The 21907-nt window shown below is 44.0% G+C and overlaps 1 protein-coding gene and 1 long non-coding RNA gene across 8 annotated transcripts in view; both read left to right on the plus strand.

Moving 5' to 3' along the window:
• The first annotated feature begins 9279 nt into the window (after positions 1-9279).
• Positions 9280-13311, plus strand: LOC106018079 (uncharacterized). Of its 2 annotated transcripts, XR_001191949.5 has the most exons (4): positions 9280-9629; positions 9990-10099; positions 11572-11675; positions 12897-13311. It is a non-coding gene; the product is annotated as an uncharacterized lncRNA (long non-coding RNA). The 2 variants fall into 2 exon arrangements; XR_011809778.1 differs by having other exon boundaries at positions 9283-9629; positions 11572-13311.
• Positions 13312-15053: 1742 nt separating this feature from the next.
• Positions 15054-21907, plus strand: part of ANO1 (anoctamin 1) — a 77759-nt gene continuing 70905 nt past the window's right edge. For 4 of the 6 annotated variants that reach the window (XM_027457954.3, XM_072038983.1, XM_072038984.1 and 1 more), the window contains exon 1: positions 15054-15209. Coding sequence is in view for 2 of the 6 variants with exons in the window: in XM_027457950.3 (XP_027313751.1) it covers positions 15593-15650 (58 nt within the window). In the remaining 4 variants the exon portion in view is untranslated. Of the gene's footprint in view, positions 15210-15423; positions 15651-21907 lie in introns of those variants that run through there. The other 2 variants (XM_027457950.3, XM_027457952.3) reach the window with 2 other exon arrangements.

Below are 21907 nucleotides of genomic sequence, written 5' to 3' on the forward strand. Positions count from 1 at the left end.
TGTACAGGTACAGTCTCTGTTTTGAAATAAAATGCCTTATTGTCCTGTAAAATCCAGTGAGAATCATGCTAGAGAGTTCTTTTTGCTGCCCCTAAAATACTGTGCGTTGCATGAATCTTGAATGAGCAAGGTCTTATTGGGTGAATTCTTTCCTCAAGCTTCCACAATTGTTTTTCATTCCATTTTTACATTTATGGTATATTCATATAAAAATATTCATACATTTTGTTGTTTAACACTGCTAGAAACCAGACCTGACATCCAACACGTGGACAAGCACTGACACGTGTCTTGTGAGATCAGCTTCTTCCTTTTGAATAAATGCCATTAATGAGTTGGGAGTCACACAGTGATTCCTGTCTGAACACTGTAGAGCAGGACAGAACTTTTAAATGCTATATCTGTGCTTAGGCACAGATTGCAACAGATAACTAACCTAGAAAATGGGATGCAAACATCTTACACAGACTAGCCTAGTCACTGAAAATTGCCTAATCTGAGATTAATCGAAATCTCGGTTACGAAGCTTAAAAAAACTCAGGAAGGAATGCCTGTTGGACATAATACTGTCTAATTTCTCCTTTGCCAGCTGTGAAATTCATCTCCTTATTAAAAAAGTCAAAGCAAAGTTTATGGAATATGTTTGCATTTAAAGCTGTTTTTCTGTTCATTTTCAGATGCATTTGGAGACATGACTTGTTATAATACCACTTCCATTAAACATTGGAAGCTTGAATTTTTGGAGAAAAAAAAAATCACACAAACATACTGCTCCTAATCCAAACAGAGGGGTTATGAACCGAACCTTCAAACAGAAACTTTCAATATTTGGCTTCTCAGCTCAGTAGCACCAATATAGCATGCCAACCATCATGTACTGTAATTAATAATTGTTGTAAAAAAAGGTCTTTAAGGCAGAATACCCACTGCATATAGCTTGACTGCTTTTTTAACCAAATAAGGTAATAGGGCATTTCACTGTTTATAATAGCTACATGAAATACGATGTTTCAAACTGTTAAAGAAAACACATTTAAACTTTTCCTGCCCATTTCCAAGTTTCTCTAACTTCTTAAAAAAAACTGTCTACGAGACTCTGGCAGATTTATAGAAACCTCCATTTTTTACTTTTCAAAACACTTTAACAAAGCTTCAGAGATGAGCAACATATCACCCAAGTTCTGGCACTTATACAAGGATTGTACACACTGCAGTTCAGAAAGAGTAAACATGCAGAAATCAATTCCAGAGACTGACAGAAAGCGGAACTAATTAAAAAGGCCCAAGCAAAAGAGATCATTTTTGAAGACAAACAAGTCAATATTTATCACATAAATAAAGTCAGTGCTGCAGTGAATCCGGTGATATTTATAAATATACATCTGGCACAATAACATTTTAGTAATTATGAAATGACTGCTAATAAAATATGTGTAAATACTTGAGCCCTACAGTAGATGACTCTCAAACTACTTTAGGATCATATCAAAATTTAAACATTATATTATCTGACATCATCCCGAAGTTCCTTAATGACCAAACATTTGTTATTATTCCCACTTACCATTGTAACTTTATTGTCTTAACTGGAATTAATTTCATTATATCAGTGAAAGGAGACAGATTCAGGCCATGAACTCCTCATTAAATGTTTTCTTTTCCTATGTTTCCCTTACCCTGCAAGCCCAGTAGCTATTTAACAGAGCTACTTTGGGCTCTCCTGGTTGTCATGCCAGTGCTATCTGGTGCTGATTACCCCTTCATTTTGCTGGAAGTGTTCTTGGCATCAGACCCAGGGCAAATCCCCAGGATTTTATTCTCTGCTACCAGTTCATATTATTTTCTGAACAGGAAATTTGTCAGGGGTTTTTCACTTTCACTGAGCAAGGTCAACGAAGTACTTACAGGATGAAAGGGCGTCTTTTTCAATCATGACAGAAATCCCAAGAGGTATAATTTTTAAATCTTTGCATCGCTGAGGGTGATGCTGATATAGTTCTGGCAGCTCAGGTTGTTCCCATCAGCTGAATGTTTGATGTCCAATAGCAGCAAAGCCATGAACCCTCAGAATGGTGAAATTACCACTGGCCCATCCTTTTTTTTTTTTTTTCTTCCACATACAGGTTCATTTAAGGCAAGGAGTACAAGTTTATTACTGTTTGAAGAGGAGGCAAATATTGTCTCTGTCACTGGAAATGGACTTCTGCACATTAGTGCCAAACGCAGAGGGTGGGAAAGTGTGTGTGTATAGGGGAAGTGGAAATGTATGCTTGTGTATGACTTGCATGAGCTCTGTGTGTTTCTGTATTTACTTTTATTACCTTTCCCTGGTTCCCTGGTATATCCCTGGTATATTTTGGAGTCCATTTTATTTGAGGTCTTTAAGTGCTTTTGACTTTTGCACATATCAAATGCATTCAGGAAATGCTGATTCCTTTTAAACTACATCTCTAGAGCTCATGAGTAGAATTCAGGTCTGCAGGTCAAAGTTCCTTTTGCCATCAATACGAATTCAGTATGCAAAACGGGAAATCTGCAGCAAACCTCCAGAGTATAGGATTGGCAATGTTAAGGTACCTTGCTTTAGCAGCATTATCTTTATCACATCAACAGCATCTTTTCATTTGTTCGGTTGTCTTGGGTAGAAATTTAAATATAACAGAAAGAAAACTATGTTGTTGTTGTCATTTGACTTTATTTCTATTTGGTTAGTAACAGAATTTCTCATCTGCAGGAAAGCTCCATGCCCAAAAACTTGACATCCAAGATGTCAGAAGCATCAGTATTTACAGCAGGGCATTTTCTAACTTTTCTGACTGATTCCCATTTGGGCTCTAGTGCAACCTTTTCAGTTTTGTCCTGAATGGACAAGTAGAACTGCCTCCCACTCCAGACTATCACTAGCATATGTGCTGTCTGTGGTGAGATGGTTTCATCTGATTCAGATGAAAACACGCATGCACACACACAAATAAAATAATTAAAACAACAACAAGAAGAAACCACAACACTTTTTCTTTTTCCTTCAGCTGGTTTAGCTGAGTAGTTTCTCAAATGCTTGGGGAACTTAGTACAGAGGAAGGAGCAAGTACAGCAATAAAAGGCCCAGAGTGTACAGACAAAGCCAGTGTTGCCGCTGAGAAGTATCCATGTGGAGCCATAATCATGATATCATTTCAATATCATGTATGTCATGTATGGACTAACCTGCTTTCCTTAAACAATGTATTCAAACGTTCAAAGGGTTGATTCATATGCCTGAGGAAGATCTATTAAGTACTACACATGGATGAGAAACAGATGTTTTATGTGAATGTTAAAAATTCCAGGACAGCTTTTGCAATGACAGAGATTGCTCTGGTGTCCCTGGCTAGCTTCCCTGGTGTTGTCACATGTATTGTGTATTGTTTGGATATGCTGCAGAGATGGATGCTTCAGTCATGTTTAATGTAAGGCACCTTTCAAAGGTAGGATACACGTGTAAAATATCCGTAGATACTAGAGGGAAAGAACATGAATGAAAGGAAAGCAAAAAGAATCAAATATATTTATCTACAAGAAGAAGAGGAGGTAAATATGAAAACAACTGAAAGAACAATGACTTTTTAAAAGTAAGGAAAACACAAAGAAGTCAATGAATATTGATTATCAGAGCCCTGAACAGAAGCTTCAGGTGATATTTAACTGGCAGTAGTAGTGAGTGAGATGACTGTCAAATATTCAAGCAACATAACACAGGAACAGTTCTGTTTGAAGAGATGATATGGAGTTCAGCACAAGTAAAACTTGAGCTTTTGTTAGTCCAGGAATTAACACTGCTACTAGCAGTCACAGAAGAAGGAAAAGGGAAAAAAAAAAAAAAAAGTATCATAACCAGTCGGAGATGCACAGTGAATACAACAGTATTTTCAAAATCGAGTAAAAAAAATATAAAAGGTGGGGGGGGGGGGAGTTTGGCTTACACAACATTTGGACACTCCAAAACTGACCTGCTCCTCTCATTGTCTCCAACCTACCAACTGGTTCAGGTTAAGCGGCTGATGAAAAAGCCCCCTCTTGCACTCCTACAAAGTTTATTAAGCCTAAGACATCCCTGATTTAAGGGGCTGGTAAGAGCAGTTGGATGTCACTGTTCTAAAGTTGGGAAAACACAGCTTCAGTCTCAGGTTTGCTGGAGTGATGTTTTTTTTTTTTTTCCTAGTAACTGGGCCTGTTGTCAGTAATGTCCAGGGTAAACGTTTAGACATGAGAACTAAAACAGACAAGTTAGCTGACTCATATCCACAAGCAAGGTAGTTAATGGTGTGAAAAGGATTCACATCTCTTGACTCCCTCTTCTGTGTTTTATCCACAAAACCATTTTTAAGTCACAGGATACTTCTGAGTTTACAATGAATTTAAAGAATACATTACTACTTCTTTTCAGGACATCTATATTTACAAAGCCAAAAGAGCTTTCTCAATCTGGAAACCATTAATTAGCAGTTCCACCTACGTGAAGTAGGAAAGAAATAAGAAACAATATTTCCATATCTATAGAGTGGAGGTTATCAGGGCAAAGAAACCTGAGATGTGTGATTATGCTGCAGTCAAGTTTATACCTGTATGCAGTTAATGCAGAGGGAATTCTAGTAAAGATCCCCCTTGCCCAGCAGCACCCTGCCCCTGGCCTCCCCAGCCCTTCTGCCTCCGGTTCTGCACAGACACCTCTAGCTTGGTTTGGGGAGAGGTAATTTGTAAGAACCAGTTATTCCATCTGCAGATCTCATGAGTTGAAATCTGCTAATAAATCCATCTTAAATGTGGCAGCCAGATGAACATTGAGTGTGAGGAGGCAGTTTGTAAGCTATCTGAACAGAGAGAATGGGGAAAACAATTCTGTGCAGGTCCAAACATGGTGAATTATCAGGAAAATCTTAATAGAGAGATCTGTGTCATTGTAGAACCATTTTCCCAGGCAGAATAATAGAAGATTAAAACCTTCATGATTGGATCATCATCATATGAATGGTATGATTGTCCTAGGTATGGTATGACTACATTAATAGCCCATTTTAACTCTATACAGGATTGTGCAGGACTCAGCTATGATTTAAAATGAGCAAAACCAGGTTGTTGCCTGAAAACAACATATTTCCTCCTTGTGACTGTTATCTGCTTAACTGAGGGTTCTGTCTAAGTGAGCTCGTACTTAAGGAAGTCTGCTTTGAGACCTCAAGTTCACCTGGAAAGTGTTAATTCCTTTGAAAACCAGTTCTACCTCTGTTTGTTTGGGCTGGGAAGAGGGAATGGCTAGCTGGATGATTACCTTGAGAATGAGAACATATAAAATCCGGGAAGAATGTGAGTCTACCTAACAAAGCAGGAAACACCTAGGGAGGAAACCTGCAGTGTCTGAAGTCAAGAAAGAAAAAAATGAAAAAGTCAGAAAGAAAGGTACTCTGTCAGAACCATTCACTGAAGTCCCAGAAGAGCTGTGCACTAAAACATCATGTTCCTTTGAATTTAGCTATCTTTTATGAGCAATAGTTGAAAAATGAGTAGCAACTGATCTTTCACATATGTAACCTTATGACCTGACATGGGATATTTCAGTGGGGCTGGAAAGTACGGCAGAAATTCAGCAGCTTGAAACGTGAGCACTTGGATTTTAAATTGCCCTTTTGTCACATCACAGTTCTGCTCTCAGGATTTGCATCGTGTTGGGTCTCCAGCTCACCCTCTGCATGGGGGTAAATTCCACTTTTTTTGTATGTGCAGATGTGTGTACTTCAACTGATGATATTATGCTACTTTATTCATATCTTAATTTGTATTTCAAGACCTCCTCTTTAGTCATTTTTACTGAGCAAATACAAAGAAATCAAAAGGGGACTAGAAATTTGAATAATGCAAACATCATAGATATTTCAATATGCTAGTGGTTCTTTGGCTCAACTTTGCCTTTTTTGGGGGGTGGGGTGGGGCATATTCAGTATTTTTTTCTTCTTAGAAGCTGAGTTACCTCTTTATAAGACAAAGGAAACAGTATTCCATTTTATGAGTGACCCATCTGTGGTGGGAAATAATCCACTGTCTAGCTAGGAAAAGAAATGAGGCAGCATAATATGCACATGCCAGGAATTTACTTTCCAAATCATTTCAGCTGAAGGAATGACAAAGTATTGCATTTCTTTCATTTAATTTCAAAATATATCTCATTTGAAAAAACAAAACAAAACAAAACAAACAAAAAAAAACACTATCGAGTTGTAACAGTTTCCTTTAATTTACTGTATGTGAACAGTTTATTTCTTGCTCTACTAGCTTGTTGGTGCCCCCTTGTGTTTGAAAGAACATGATAAATATCTATTGTATTTGTCAGTCTTTTAAGACACAAGATTCCTCCTGAAGAAGAACTTAAATAACTATAACTGATCAAGGTATGGATACTAGTGCAGAAGAAAAACAAAACAAAACACAAACAAACAAACAAACAAAACCTTTCAATTCTTAGGAATTGAAAACAGACTTTTAGCTTGCATTTCTTTTTTCAGAATAATTTTTAGATATTTTCAAATGTTTCAAAACCACTGATAAAATAAAGATATTGATAAGTTTATAACAACTGTATTTTTAAAGTATTTAAACAAATGACCAAAAAAATTGGGATTTTTTCTCTTTATTCTGTTAAGGTACATTGTTCTCATGTATACAATCAATGAATTAATTGATACTCTTTATTATATGATGGTGAAAGACATCTGAGGACTTGTTTTCAGATGCCATTATTGTAAGGCATATGGGTTTTTCGGTGTGCAACAAGAAGAACAACCATGTCTTTCAGCCCCAGAATGAACACAGACGGATTCGGATCAGCAGGCATGCTGCCAAATACATGTTTTGCTGGGGTCCTGGTTAATGGCAGAAAATAGCATTCATCTAGTCTGTTGTGATTTAGGAGCATAGGATGAGGCACGTCAGCAAGCCAGGAGCCGGAAGAAAACTACCAGACTGTGGCATGAAGTTATTAGAAGAGCAGTGACCAGACACAGGGTAAGTGGGTGGCAACCATCCTAGCAGAGTACAAGAATCCAGAAAACTTGTGAGCTGTTGAAGGAAAACCCTGTGTTTTGAGAGGAAATATTCAAAAGCTGTTTTTGAGATGTTTATGAATCACCAGAAATTTTTGTACCTGCTTCCCATTTTGATCTACATAAGCAACGAACTTCCTAAAACCTCTCAAATTCAATTTTCACCTGTGGTCAGCATGAGGCTGCTGAGCTTTGAATTCCAGGGGGGACAGCTCACCTCTGAAAGAAAATGACTGCATCTGGTACCTCTAGGATTCCAACCCTGACAAAAATAGTATTGATCCATTAATTGGAGGCGGATTCTGTTTGACAGTCTTGAGGATGATCTACAAAATTTCTCAAATGACATATTAACTCTATTAACTCCTGAGTGGTGCAATTAAAGGGATTTATTAAGATTAGGTGGAGAAGGTAGCATTAAAGCCAGAGAAGTGGCCTGGACGTCACACCTACTCTGACAAGTGGCAACAGCTGATCGGTGATGTTCTACCTCAGCTTAGTCATGGTGAATGACGCCATGAGTGTACAAAGACTTACTTCTACCCATTCTCATCCAACCCTCTCCTCTTGTCACCCAGCCTAGCCCATACTTACTGGCTCTGGTGTCACTTTGGTTTTGCTGTCCCTTCCTGCTTTGCTGGACTTCCCACACTGACTTATGCTGACAGTGTTTTGAGGAGTAGCAGCGGGAAAGCACCAGACCCAGCATCGCCCATGTGCTCTTAACACACCGGTGTGTGCTGAGGGCTGTCAGAGATGCACTTTGTGTACAATAACAAGTGACGTGACTTTGTTTCTCTTAATTATCTGCCTGGACATAGACAAGCTATCTATATTTACAGATGTATTGCTGGAAAGGATGCTGTGTTCAGTCTGACCAGGAAACAATCACTGCCGCATTATTTTATTTATATGGATTTGAAGCACAACATAAAAATGTCCATATTCTTTCATGTATTCATTTATGTTCAAAACTATGTACATGAACATAAGCCAGTTCTCAAAGATCAACCAAAATTCACAACAACAAAATTGACAGCCATACCTAATTAACAAGGTAAGCACTCATCTACTGTGTGTGATGTTCTGTCTTGCTAAGATCTGCAAACCCTGCCCAGGATAAATACATGTGAAAAATACTCTTTTTAAAAGTTTTCCTATATATGTTTCTCTCAGTACCTGTACTGCAGAAACACAGAAGCTGGAGGCTGAAGAAGTGAGCACAACCATTTCTTTAACCAGCTCATCATCTTTGATTTTTTTCATGCAGGTCCTTGGATATCTGTGTTATGGAAAATACTGGTGAATCTCTGAATTTGCATTTGACTCACAGCCCTAGGCTGGACCCTGAGCATGTTGTTCTCCTGTTTCCAGGGAATCTTCAGAGGGCCTGGCTGAATTCATGATTCATGTGTTTAAAACACAAGTTCCTTGGAAATAGAATGAGGATATTAAAATAGATAACGTAACCAATTAAAACAACAACAGTAGCAAAAGCCTAGCAAACACCTGTGACCAGCAGTTGTAACTGAGTATATGTAAGTGCATAATTTAAATGTACAATTCAGTGATAGTCCTATGTGTAATTTCAGTGCTGATGAAAGGACCTTCTAAGATCTGTATGCTAGCTGGGAAATAATTGCTAGGCATAGGCCAGTGAGACTTGTGCTAAGTAGTCAGATTCTGAAAAAGCAGCCATGTGACATCGAGGTGCTCGAGCGAGTCCAGAGAAGGGCGATGAAGCTGGTGAGGGGCCTGGAAAACAAGTCCTACGAGGAGCAGCTGAGGGAGCTGGGATTGTTCAGCCTGGAGAAGAGGAGGCTCATGGGCAACCTTATTGCTCTCTACAGGTACCTTAAAGGAAGCTGTAGTGAGGTGGGGGTTGGCCTGTTCTCCCACGTGCCTGCTGACAGGACGAGGGGGAATGGGCTAAAGTTGCGCCAGGGGAGTTTTAGGTTGGATTTTAGGAAGAGCTTCTTTACTGAAAGGGTTGTGAGGCATTGGAACAGGCTGCCCAGGGAAGTGGTGGAGTCACCATCCCTGGAAGTCTTTAAAAGACGTTTAGATGTAGAGCTTAGGGATATGGTTTAGTGGGGACTGTTAGTGTTAGGTCAGAGGTTGGACTCGATGATCTTGAGGTCTTTTCCAACCTAGAAACTCTGTGATTCTGTGATAATGTTATCCAAATGTTGTATATGACCTGGTACTGTTATAATGGCTCTTAACTCATTCACGCAAGTCCTAACCTACTACTTTTTGTGAAGTATTGCTGTAAAATAATGGTCTTAAATTACCAGTTGCCACAGCATAAAACACTCTTGTGATGGGATCAGGTACGCAGCAATGGCAGCAACTGGGGCAGAGCTAACTGAGGCCCCAGCATCCTCCCAGCTGTGGAAGCAGCTGGGTAGAGAGGGGCAGCCCTGTTCTGCAGGGAGATAGGAGCCATAGGAAGGATATCAGCAGGGAACAAGGAGGCTTCTGGCTGCTTCTCCTGTGGCACCTGGGCTGGCTGCAGGAAGGGGAAGTTGGTCTGGGCTCCTGGCTGCCTGGGAGGTGAGTGCTGGGGGGCACAGATACCAGGACTATAGGGGCAATCGCTGTTCCTCCAGGGAGTAAGTGCCTCATGGAGTTGTGAGAGGAGCCCTGGGAGGGCAGGTGGCTGTGAGGAGGGGCTGGAAGCAGCAGCAGGTCCTTCTGGAAGCATTATCAGATCTCTGAGCTCTCATTGTTATAACATAATGACATAATGTCAAAAATGTGCCTTGTAGTGGGCCATCAGCCTATGCAGGGTACTACTTCTACTGCTTCTCTGCCCTGTAGATGTCTTGAATAACACAGGAGCTATGGTCTTCTAGTGTTAAGTGTCTCATTGTATCTCAAAAGAAAAAAAAAACTTTGCTGCTTCCTCTACAGATGGTACAACTGTGGCAGGCTCACAGAAGTTGGAGTGGATCACAAATACTAAATGCATGTCAAGGGAGATGCTGGCTCCTATAAATGTAGAGTGACCTGTCGAGTCACAGGTAAATATGTCACCCTTCTTCCTCTGTATGATTCAAATGGCAGTTAAGCTATGAGACTCACTTCTAGGAAGCAATTTTCTACCTTTTTTTTTTTTAAACTTCGTTGCTTAAGACCAAAGATATTGAGGCAGGTCATAGCACGCAACTGCAGATTGCACAAAAACATTTTAGGCTGATTCTTTTGCTTTGGACTGTACACCACAAAAAGGAAAACAAGAAAGATCCATGAAAATTCTTCTTAATCTTCCTATATCAGTTACTTCAAGCTTCAGTTCAAGAAGGTAATCAATAGCTGCTGTTAACTGTTAGCCACAGAGATCAAAGAGAAGGGAATGTACATTTTCATGTCTATTGCAAATGGCTATGGATCGATGGACTTGTGCTACAGAGAAAGGGATGGAGATGAGAAACTGATGCAAGGATCATTATAAGTACAGCACTAGATTCCCCGGAAGCTTAAAACAGATGATGGAGATCTCATAAAAATGAACCAGGAAAACTCAGATCAGGAATAGCTTGAGTCCATTTGAATCTCTCTTGGGATAGAGACGGACTGAACCCAAAGACAAAGGGTTAAAGAAAATGGAGTGGGCTCTGCTTCACTTCCCCACCCCTTCGGGCAGTGCAGCTGGGATAGTGCCACAGCTGTCATAATTTCCTTCCATCAGTAGCAAGGGGAGAATTTGAGACCGACTGTGACTCACATGGTCTGAATCAAATCTTTTCCCTTGCTGTTTCTGTGAACACGGTTTACAGCATCTTCTAATTTAATTTCAAAGTCCTGGCCAGGATCTTGGGTGGTGTTGCCTCCAACTGTAAATTGCAGAGGGAAGCAGTGGGAGGTTCCTCAAACTTTTGTAAAATGACACTTGGAAACTCCAGCAGCATTAATGGGAAAACCCTGCGTGTATCCATAATGGCTAAGAGCAACTAGTGAAAGCGTTTCATGGGGAAATGGCAAAGGGAGTAGTTCTCACATGCAGAAGCAGGGTGTTTTGTCTAGAAGTTTTTTCTGCTCTTGTACAGAAGAAATTAATTTTTCATTTTGCTTATATTGTTTAAAATTGCAGGAATCGGTCATCCCAAATGTATATTCTTGACTTAGGGAACATGTGGGGACCCTGAATGTGCTTCTGCTGTTGGCATAGGCAAAAAGCTATGACGTAGTGGATGACTTCTGCTACAGACACATTGTTTAATTCAGTCCTGTAACTGCATTCAGATTTGACCATACATTTGGCATACTAGATATTACCACTTACAAACCGTAATACTGTTCTCGCTCACCTTTGGCAAAATGTTAAAACAAAACAAAAAGCTGGGAGTATTGAATATAACATTTAATATAAGCATGTACAGAAGCACTAGGAAGATTGAGGCATTGATAAAATAATGGTTTAGCAGTATTTGCTTAATTCCAACACAACTATGTCTGACTTAAATGAGATCATAACAAATTATTTGTGTTTTAGGTACATGAGCTCTATATAAAGGCAAAGCGTTATATAGACAAGAGACTTGCCATACTCTGTCAGATCCGAGGTCCATCCAGCCCAGGACCCGGTGTCTGTCAATGGTAAGTAGCACGGAAAGGAGATAAGAAACAGAACATCCTTCCCCACAAATGCCTTTCCAACAACCAGGGGCTTAAGAGCTTACACAGCTGAAAATTATATCCAGACTGCTTTGTACAGTAGACACCACTGAACCTATTTTTCATGCATGTTTCACATCCTTTAGAAAAGAGAAAAAAAAAAAAAAGCTATGCTTCTGGCCACACTTGTACTGCATGAAAATCTCACAATGCTTGGCATCCATAGTTTTGCTGTATTTAATGTTATTGAATAATTTATGTAATAACACTATGCACTCAATATGTTAGATGGAAAAAATACTACCTCCTGATTGTCTTAACCTTGCCACCTGCTAATTTCTCTGGGTATGCCTTAGCTTTTATAGTATGACTCATCGTTCCCCCTTTTCCGCCTTGCCTGTGATTTTAGGGCTCTCCAGAACCTCATTCTCTACCACACCCACAGCACGTCCATTAACGTGTTTTTTTCTCTTGTACGTGTGGATGACGGGCAGGGATCATGCTGTGTAGGGTGCAAAAGGCAAGGGGCAAGGGTACGCTGGTGCAGGAGCTTTTTCCACCATCATGTGATTGTGCTCGCGCCGTTTCAGGCGGCTGCCAGGGATGTGGGCTCTTATCTCCGGGTGCTCCAGCCGAAAGGAGAGCTGGAGCATTTCCCTGCCTTCACTGCGCGCCCCGCAAAGGTGTAAGAGTACACAAAAATAGTTCGGAGGCAGAGAGGGGCTGGTGGGCTGCCATTTGGGCCGGCAGGGCTGGTGTTACGCACAAGCATTTCTCCAGTGAACAAGCACCCGGAGCCTTTGCTTGTCTCCGGATCACAGGAGGTGAGAACTGAATTATTATTGTTATGAAGGTACACAGTACATTCTGCAGGAGCAAACTATAAATATTTCCAGCAAATGCACTTACTATAGGTGTGGGTGCCAAGTAGCACTGTCTCCTTCCTAATTGTTAAGAAAGAATTTTTGTTTTACTGCATAGACAAGTAGATCCTCCGTCTCTTTGCCATCCTTCTCACAAGTATGTGTTGAGATGGCACAATGGGTTTATCACACGCTAAGGAAGAAAACTGTAGCTGGAGCCTCTGTCTCCTATCAGCCCAGCAGCCTATTTTAGCTCATGGGGCTCTTGAGAAGACAAATCGTGTTTCCTCTGCTCTCGCACACGGTCTGAGTGGTCCCACTGTTCGATTGTCACCTCCAGTGAAGGAGTGGTCCAACTGATGTCAGTCCAATGCCGACACCCCTGCGCTGCACAGGGAGGAGCCCAGGGATTCGTGGCAGGTCCATGACACGGTGTGTGGACATCTGGAGGAATGGACATTGGGCAGCCTCCATCCAAGGAGGCTTCCCCTTTCTCCTTACAGCATGTCCAGCCATGGGCTTCTCCAAAGCATTCAAAGGACCTGCTTGAGCTTTTCCATGGGAGTGGGAAGGAAAATTCTCCTGCCTGGTAGTACGGCTGGCTGTGGCGCAGCCTCTGCAACACATGGAGGTTGTCCATTTCCATGCAAATCTGTGCCAGACCAGCCCAGGACCTTCTAAACTAAGGGCTGGCAATCACTGTGTTTTGATTTTCAGGATGCTTTTTAGACAGCAAATGATCATTAACACATAAACACCTGGAGTGAGGCAGTAGTGTTAGGTCTACTGCTTTTTTTTTTTTTTTCCTCCATGCATGTGGCTGAAGTATAAATTTAATTTCTGAAATGCTCCCTACACCCTGTTACTAAATGAGGTCATTGATCAGGTGGCCTGCCTTTGGCTGGGCTTGCAGTGGAGAGTGGTGGGAAGAAAAGGCCACTTTCTGATGAGGATGCAGGCTCCATGACCGAAGCCTGCTGTGCCGGCCCTGAGGTGTGTGTCCAGGCTGGGTTCCTAGCCCAGCTGTAGCCAGTGGCTGCTGACAGAGCCTGGGATCATTGGGAGATAGGATGGTGGAATCCAGTATTGTTTCCAGCTTTCTTTGTGTTTCACGTTCATAAGACAAATATATATGTTGGGCTTGTGCCCACATTTGGTTCTGCTGCAAATCTCCGTCCAAAATAAATTAATTGTAAGCAAAGGAAAAAGAGCACTCTCTCAAATGCCTTTGATCTCCAGTTAAGCAAGCCAGTAAGTGAGGCTTCATACAACACGATTCACTCATCTGCTCTTCTGCTAATAATAAAATGAGTAAAGCGCATTTTAAAAATAGTCTAAATCCATACTTTCTCAAAAAAGCACAAAAGTTAAGAAGGAGTAAAAAGATGTGAAATCTAGACTAAAAGCATCCTGGCTTGGCTTCAGAGCCTCTGGGGATTATAGCCCATGAAGAATAAATCTATATGTGTAAATTCCCTTGTTTATGTGTTTATCTCAGCGTGTTTTCTACCTGTCATGTCAAATCTCCAACATTCCCAGGAAAGATTATTTCACAACTTGAAAAATGCAGTCCCATGGAGATACTGGAGCTGCAACCTGCTACGTTTTGGGTAACAAAGGAGAGTAGAGAGTGGATCAAGGACTGCAGCCTGAGCAGGACCTGTGTCCAGTCCCGGTTGTGCCTTGTGCAGCCCCCCAGGGGCTCCTTTCCCAGGAAGGCAAGAAGAGATTGCTCGGCCCCACAGGCCAGCACAGCTCTCTTGTAGCCTGGCTCAGAGAACCACCAGCAAGATGTGGCTCAGCCGTGTCCCTTCTGGGGCTGCCTCAGCGAGCGGGAGCACAGCGCTGATAGATGCCAAGGGGTTTGTGCCCTGGGAGATGAAGAAGTCTGGGATCTGGGATTTTTCCTGGTCTTGTGCAAATCCCGTGGCTATCCAGCCAGAGGTGTAAAAAGTGAGTGGCAGCTATTCTACACCCCGCACTTAAAAATAAATAAGTAAATAAATAAATGAAGAGTAGGAAGATGGTATTTTGTGAGGTCCCAAGTTTGCTGGTGCATACCATGATATTCCCAACACCCCTTGCACGCTGGGTCTGGGGAGGGGAGGCAGCTGGATGCTGCCAGCAGGTGCTGTCCCCCCGGGAAACGCGTCCCGTGCGGCTGTATGAGCACGGACAGACGGAGGTGAATGGCACCACACGTGGGGCAGTGGGAAGGGGCGCGGGAGCGAGCTGGGGAGAGACCCAGCTGTGCCTTGGGCGGGGGGAGACCTGTCAGCGCGGCAGCCCCAAATGACGGCATCTCTTTGGCAGGACACCGAGCCATACATTCCCCCCCACACTTTTTTTTTCCTAACAGCAAAGCGCACGAGCTTTTACCACGGTAAGAAAGGGGCCGGGGTGGGAGTACCCAGCTCCGCTTCAGGCAGCGCAGGGGCGCGGGGCTCAGCCCCGGGGACTCCCCCAGCGCCGCGCCCGGGGCGCGCTGACCTTTGGCGGCCGCGCTGCCCCCGCCCGGCCGCAGCAGCAGCAGCAGCAGCAGGAGCAGGAGCAGCAGGAGCACGACCGGCACCGGCAGCACCGCCAGCAGCTGCCGCCGTCGCTCCGGCGCCCGGTGCCCAAGGTCAGGGCGGCAGCGGCGGCCGCTCCGCAGGTAGGCGCGGAGCCCTGCGCGGGCGGAGCGGGGAGGCAGCAGAGCGGCGGCGGCGGTGTGAGGCGGGGTGCCGGAGGGCTGGAGGCCGGCCGGAGGGCTGGAGGGCCGGCTGGAGGGCCGGCCGGCTCCCTCCCCGCCGCTCCCACCCCGCGGAGGGCCGCGCCGCGCTCCCGCCGCCCGTATTTAAAGGCGGCCGGGGGGCGCTGCGCCCTGCGGTGCCGCTCGGCGGGGGAGCGAGCCCTGCCCGCAAAAAAAGAGAGGGAGGGGGGAGGAAAGGGGGGAAAAAAAAATAGAGGGAGGAGGAGGAGGAAGAAGAAGAGGAGGGAGCCTGGGAAGTTGAGTTTGGTACCAAGCGGCAGCTGGGCTGCGGGGCTCGGCGGGCGATGGATAAGGATGAGATCCACCTGCGCAGGCTGCCGGCCGCCGCGCCCTGGGGACCACGTAAGTCCGCGGCGGGGACGGGGTGTAGGGAACCCGGGGGGCCGTGGGGAACGGGACGCCCCGCTGCCCATCTCTCGACAGCCCTTCGGAGGGGAGCGGGGGTTACAAATCCCGGAGTAACCTCAGCCAAGTAGCAGGGAAGTAAGATAGCTGTCTCCCCGCCCCGACCCCCGAAAGCGTAGAACAGCATAAAGTCCCCTTTACCTACATTCATGTAGCAATTAAAAGCTCATCTGGCCCCGGGATGCCAGTCTAATTATGAAAAACTGCTGGGATGCGAAGTAGATGAGATAAATCCTCGATTTGATGATTGCTCTTAATTCACACTGTGCCGCGGAAGACCGGCAAAGAAAGGTCTTAACCAACTGAAACGGGTCTGTCTCAGGTTGTCAGTAATGTTTTTACAGAACTGGCTAAATCGTGTATCTCTATCATTAACTAATGTGTGCAGCAAAATAAATTATATATATTGGAAAGGGAAAATACATTCCTTGGCTGAGAAGTTACAGAATGTTTAGAGCCAAAGAGCAGATCGTTTAAATGGTAGGGGGTGGGAATTTCCTTGGCTTCCCTCTAGAAATAAATCACAGCTCGGTGTCTGCGTGCATGCATGTGCACCCACATATGCATTTATATAAAATCTTCATGCACACGGACTGTGTATATAAAATCTTCACGTGCATTGGAACACAGATTTTTACAAGCGCTATTTACTGAACACATTTTTCTACTAGTTTAGAGACTATAAAACTAGAACTGAGATGCTAACCAGGAACATGCTGTAACACACTTGATTATCCAGCTGAATTGTATACAAATGAAGTAAATTTAGCATGGCACCATTTATAAATTCCATGCTTTACAATCAAAATTCCAAATCTAACTATTTGCAGCTAAGAATAGCACGGGGAGCCCTTTTCTTTACTCCCTCTTTTTTGGATTCCCATGAAAACCGTTATCCTAGAGTCTACTCATTAAATGGCCAAATATTTAACTGGACTTCAGCCCACTTCTAAAAGAAATGCTGTACACTCATCAAACCATAGGGTAGCCAGAGTGCTCAAAATGAAAAGAGAACTATTTCTTTAATGTCTGACATGAAACAGCTGGGTTTTGTATCTCTGTACCGGGGATGGGGTTTCTGACTGCCACTGCCTGTCCCATGTTAACTTATTAGTTAAATTAAGGAGTTTGAACTCTTCAAAGCTGACCATAGGGTAGATTCTGAAACTGAGAGCCGGGAAAGCCCAAGGTGCTGAGGTGTTATCGCAGTACATTAAGGGAGGTATCAGCAAGAGGGCTGAAAGATAGAAATGGCACTAGAAAGCTCTACCATTACTCATGGGGCAGGTGGCAATTTATCATGAGGCAATCACGGCGATAGGACAGGAGTCCTGAGAAGTTGTTGGAGTGACGTTTTATCTGCGAGAAACTTTACAGAATGGTTTGCAGTGAAATTCTCTATTTAATTTACTGAATCACCTATTAGCAGCACAAACACTGTGTACCAGCTTCGTTAGTAAGTTCAAGGAGCAGTTTTGTTCTCGGAAGCGTGTATTTGTTTTTCTGTTGATAACTTATCCAAAAAAGCTTGTTTGTAAAAGCCATTTATAAGATGAAACTCCTGTCTAATTACATAATGGATCCATGCATTGCAGCACAATCAATTAGCCCCAACTAGTTCTTGGGCAAATTTTGCATGTATTGCTGGAGAGGCATGTGGACACCCATCCTTGATGTTTTTACATGGTCGTTATACTCAGAAAGCCCTGCTGCAGACAGCTGAGGAAACCTGATGGAATGAGGAGCTGGGGAAAAGCTGGAGTCAGTGGGAGGGTGACAGAAGAGAGGAAGGTGAAGGGGAGTCCGTAGCCCCCTTTCTGCAGATAAATACTTGGAGTTAGCTACAGCCAAAACACTGTTTTGCATTTCGCTAGCAATAATTGGCCACAGTAACCTTGGTACGTTATTTTTGGCTCTATTGGTGGCATGAAAGGGCAGGTGTGCTTGTCTACATCCCTGCCCTATAGACCCAGACATCACTGTTGATGTCTCCCAGCTTATTTGATGCTAGTTCCTTCCTCACATCCTGGGTCAGGGAGTATGTGTGATGATGAAGGGGACAGGGTCAAAATTGGGGTGGGCTGGGGAAAGGTACCGACATACTGGCTGCTGGAAGGGCCACGGACATAGCCTGGGACATAGCAGGGAGGGTGCGGAGGCACTGGGACTGGTGCTCACAACGCAGCGTGGCATCAGCAGGCACATCTTCGCTCCCTGCATTTCAGCAGTTAAAAATTTCCTGAGTGAACACTTGACCCCTTTGAAAAACAATGGGATTTTTGATGTAGTCATGCTATTGTCCCAAAAAGTGAAGCGTTTTCCTCTTTTTTAATTCGTGAGACGTCACCCCTGAGCAGGGACTTCCAGCACAGCTCCATAGCTTCTCCTATGCATCGCCCAGCTTCCCGTGGTAGCACTGCAGCTATTTCCATTACCAGTGAAAATGATGAAGCATATTAAGCTAATAATTAATCAGAGATGACAAGGGACTAATAACCGTATTGATTTAATTAGGACTTCTTTTCCAGCTCTGTAACTCGCAGTCACGCACATCATTAACTTAATATTTTAATTTGTACTAATAACTTATTAATTTCTGTGGATGAGTGCAGGCGCTGGGGAGGTCACGCTTGTGTGGTTGGGATGTGCAGCGTGGTGCCAAAGTAGGGTGCCAAAACAGAAGGCAGGAGGGTGACCCTGGGAAGTAACAGTGTTTATTGGCATTGAGGAGGGAAAAATGTCCCTTTTGACTTTAATTGTACCCTTTGGCTTTTGGTGATTTTGAGAAAAGGAAATGCTTGGGGACGTGCTGTGGTTGGAAAATCCGGTTTGCTTTAAATTAGCATCACTTTGGGGAGAGGGAAGAGCAAAGGGGACTGGTGGACAGGACAGATTTCGGGACTTTACTGTGTGAAAAGCTGAGGGGTGCTGAACTTGTTCATCTCTGCCCCCTGTTTTAGTGTTAGTGGGGATGTGCAGCACCCACTGGGGTACACTTGGCATCTTTCACAGTTGGGTCCCCAGCAAGCCACCCTCTGGCCCCCGCCTGGTCCAGGAGGCAGCACTAAATACCCGGCTGTCCCATGCCACACAGCTTCACGGGGAGGGCTCCAGAGAGCCTTTGCAGGGGGCTCAGCACCCTGCTCCTGATACTGAGGCTCCTGTCCATGCGTTTATCATGCCGTCAAAGGGCTGAGCTCCGTGTGCTGCAGTGGGGTGAGGAGATCTGGGCAGGCACTGAGAGGCTTCAGAGAAGAGGCTGCTCAAAGCACCCAGCCCCATCCTTTGGCATGGCACTGGGAGTCTGGAGCGCTTCACTTCACGTAGTTCGGTCACTGTACTGGTGAACCATCAGCCTGGTGAGCTCCATGAACAGAAGCCACCTCTTCTTTTCTTATTTCTTGGGATCGCTGATTCTGATAAAGTACCTCTGCATATGCCATAGTGTTTTAGTACATGAGCCCAGTTAGGGGTGAAATAGTTCTGCTTGCTTTCAGAGGTCACAGAGCAACTCCTATGGGAACGGAGGGTGCTGGTAAGGGATTATTTGCCTTCCCAACCTCACCCACATTTGCTGCGAGGCTTCACATTACAGCAGGGCTCACAGCTCCCTCGCAGGTAGAGTCGACCCCCAGGAGTGGCAGCACAAGTGAGCAGCTTTGGGGACCGGGCAGCCTGCATGCCGTGGTGGGACCCCTCACACCGCTAGGCTCAGCGGTGCAAAGTCACCCCGTGCCAGCTGCTAGATCGAAGTCACGGAGCGGGGTGATGTCAGTGGTGGTGTGCAGCTTTTTTACAGTACTTTGAAGAGCAAAAAGGCAGCGGTGCCTCGGTTGTCACCATGAGGTAATTTATGGCCCACGCAGGCCTGTTAGAGACTGCTGACCTGCCCTGCAGGCGCAGGAAGCAAATCTGCCCGCGCTGAGCTGCATTAGTCACAGCCCCCAGCCTGCGTGCTGCCAAGGGAAGCAGATTTGTATTTATTTGGCTTAGCCTTTGGTTTCCTATCCCTCGCCCCTCTACTTCTGAGAGCAGTGCCGCATCCCGGTGGGAGGCAAGCCCGTCCCCGTGCCCCCTCGCCTTCCTCCAGCCGCTATCCGAGGACAGCTGAGCTGTATCTCCGACGGCATCCCTGCTCCTTGCTCACCCCATGTCCTTCTCTGCCACGCCAACTCGCTTTGCTGCCTGTGGTGGCTTGTCCTCAAAGCTGCGCTGCCCCCCCTGCTGCCCCATGTGCCGCTGTTTTCCCTCTTCTTCCAGCTCCCCCAGTTCCTCTCTCGGAGCCTTCTCCTGGCAGTCCGTTCTTCCAGACACTACAAAAACTATTTCCAGACTTGACCCGATGAAAAGATAGCAGTACCGCTAGATCCCATGCCATCTCCTTGCAGTATCTTTGCCTGCTTGTCTTATCTGCATACCTGATTTGTTCTTGGCAGCTCTGCGTCTGTGCTAGAGCCTGTTTGTGCGTTCTTTCTCCTATGAGAGGAATATTAATAATATACTTAATCACTGAATTTGTCCTCTCCGACTGCAGTCCAGAAGACGTAACCTCTTTTTTGGTGAACTGGCATGCACCTATGACTTTTTATTCATGATTGTAAGTGTTCTGAGGGAGTTTAAAAATATGGAATCTGTTATGAAAAGGTTAAGTACTTTACAGGCATTAACTGCTCTTTTTACATGTTATAAACTATTTAACTTATATCTTGGCATCAGTGGTTACAAGTTCTATGCTTCTGGTTCCTGGTCCTGCTGTCTCACCTCACCTGCTATTTGTATCCTGCTTAGGGGGAAACTTGATGAGTATACAGAGGAGAAAGAACTTTGTTTTCTAAACACATTGCAAATATTTGTTGCCTCTTGTACATCTTCATTGACGTCAGCTGATGTCCTGCTTGCAGAACAAACTTGGAATATGCAGTAGGCATCCGTGTGTTGATAAGGAAGGTTCACCATGGAAAACTGTCCAGGGAGAGAAAAACACGTTTTACAACACTCAGTTATTAAAAAAAAAAAAAAAAAAAAAAAAAAAAAAAAAAAAAAAAAAAAAAAAAAAAAAAGGGCAATTGAATTATGTTTCCAGTGCACATTCAGGATGCATTTTGAAAAAGTAAATAGGAAAAGTGAGCAGTTACTGACTTCAGCAACATCCTGGAGGTGAAAGTCATGAACACTGAGTCTTCTGAGCTCGCTTGAGAATTCTTCTTTTGAAACATGATGCTGTGGGAGTTCGGGAGTTTGGTGGTTGCTCTAAAGAAGAGTAACAGGAGCCAAGGTGGAAGTTCTGGGGTGAAGGAAGCATCACTCAAAATTTTAGCTTTTTACTCTTTGGTGTAAAAAAAGTGGCAGAAAGGGGTCCAGTGCAGTGTTAACAATCAAAGAAAAAAAACCTGTGCTGTTATTTATGTCTGCTCATTTGTAGTATAGCATCTTGGCTGGCGATGTACCGCAAGATATGTCAATGAGTGTGCTTTGTGATTCTTCCCGGATTTTGGCAGGCAGGGATTCAAAATATGGTATGACTTTATGCTTCTGGTATGATTGCCCAGAAGAAATCTACTGCAGACTGCAAAAGATGGAAGCTTTTATGCAAATACCATTAAATTCATCTTGCTGTTTTGCCGCACTATTGTCTTGAAAAGGTTTTCTACTGATGTATGCATGCTATTTTGGCAACCCAGCAATAGGAGGATAAAGAAGGGTTGTGTGGGCGTACTGCATTTGCTGCTAGGTTTTTTGGAGTCAAGCATCCAGCTCCACATTAAATCATATATTTGTTTTTGTGTAGCATTGGCATGGTTTACTTCTATGGAGAAACTGGCCCAAGGCTCAAGACCTATTCCCTTGTGTTTAATGCTGTTGATGGATGGCATGGGTATAGTAGTATGGGATGTACCAGAGGGTACCATGGTGTATCCAATGGGAATTAGCAGCTGTGGAGCCATTGGAAGGACAAGATGAACCAGACCATGTCTGAGCAGCCGTAATGTGTGTGGTGGAGGCGCCCATTCCCCAGGCTCGCTAGTGGAAACTACTACATGATTGTCTGTATCCTGTGTTCTCTGGCACTGGCACTGAGCCTGGTCTAAAGAAGGAAAATGTCTTTCTGTGTGTAGTCTGAACACTGGTATGTGGTCAGCAAACCTCATCCAGATGCTTGTATCTTGCTGCATACTTTTGAATGTTCTTTTTTT

This window comes from Anas platyrhynchos, chromosome 5 (genome assembly GCF_047663525.1).
Source record: "Anas platyrhynchos isolate ZD024472 breed Pekin duck chromosome 5, IASCAAS_PekinDuck_T2T, whole genome shotgun sequence".
NCBI classification, from domain to species: domain Eukaryota; kingdom Metazoa; phylum Chordata; class Aves; order Anseriformes; family Anatidae; genus Anas; species Anas platyrhynchos.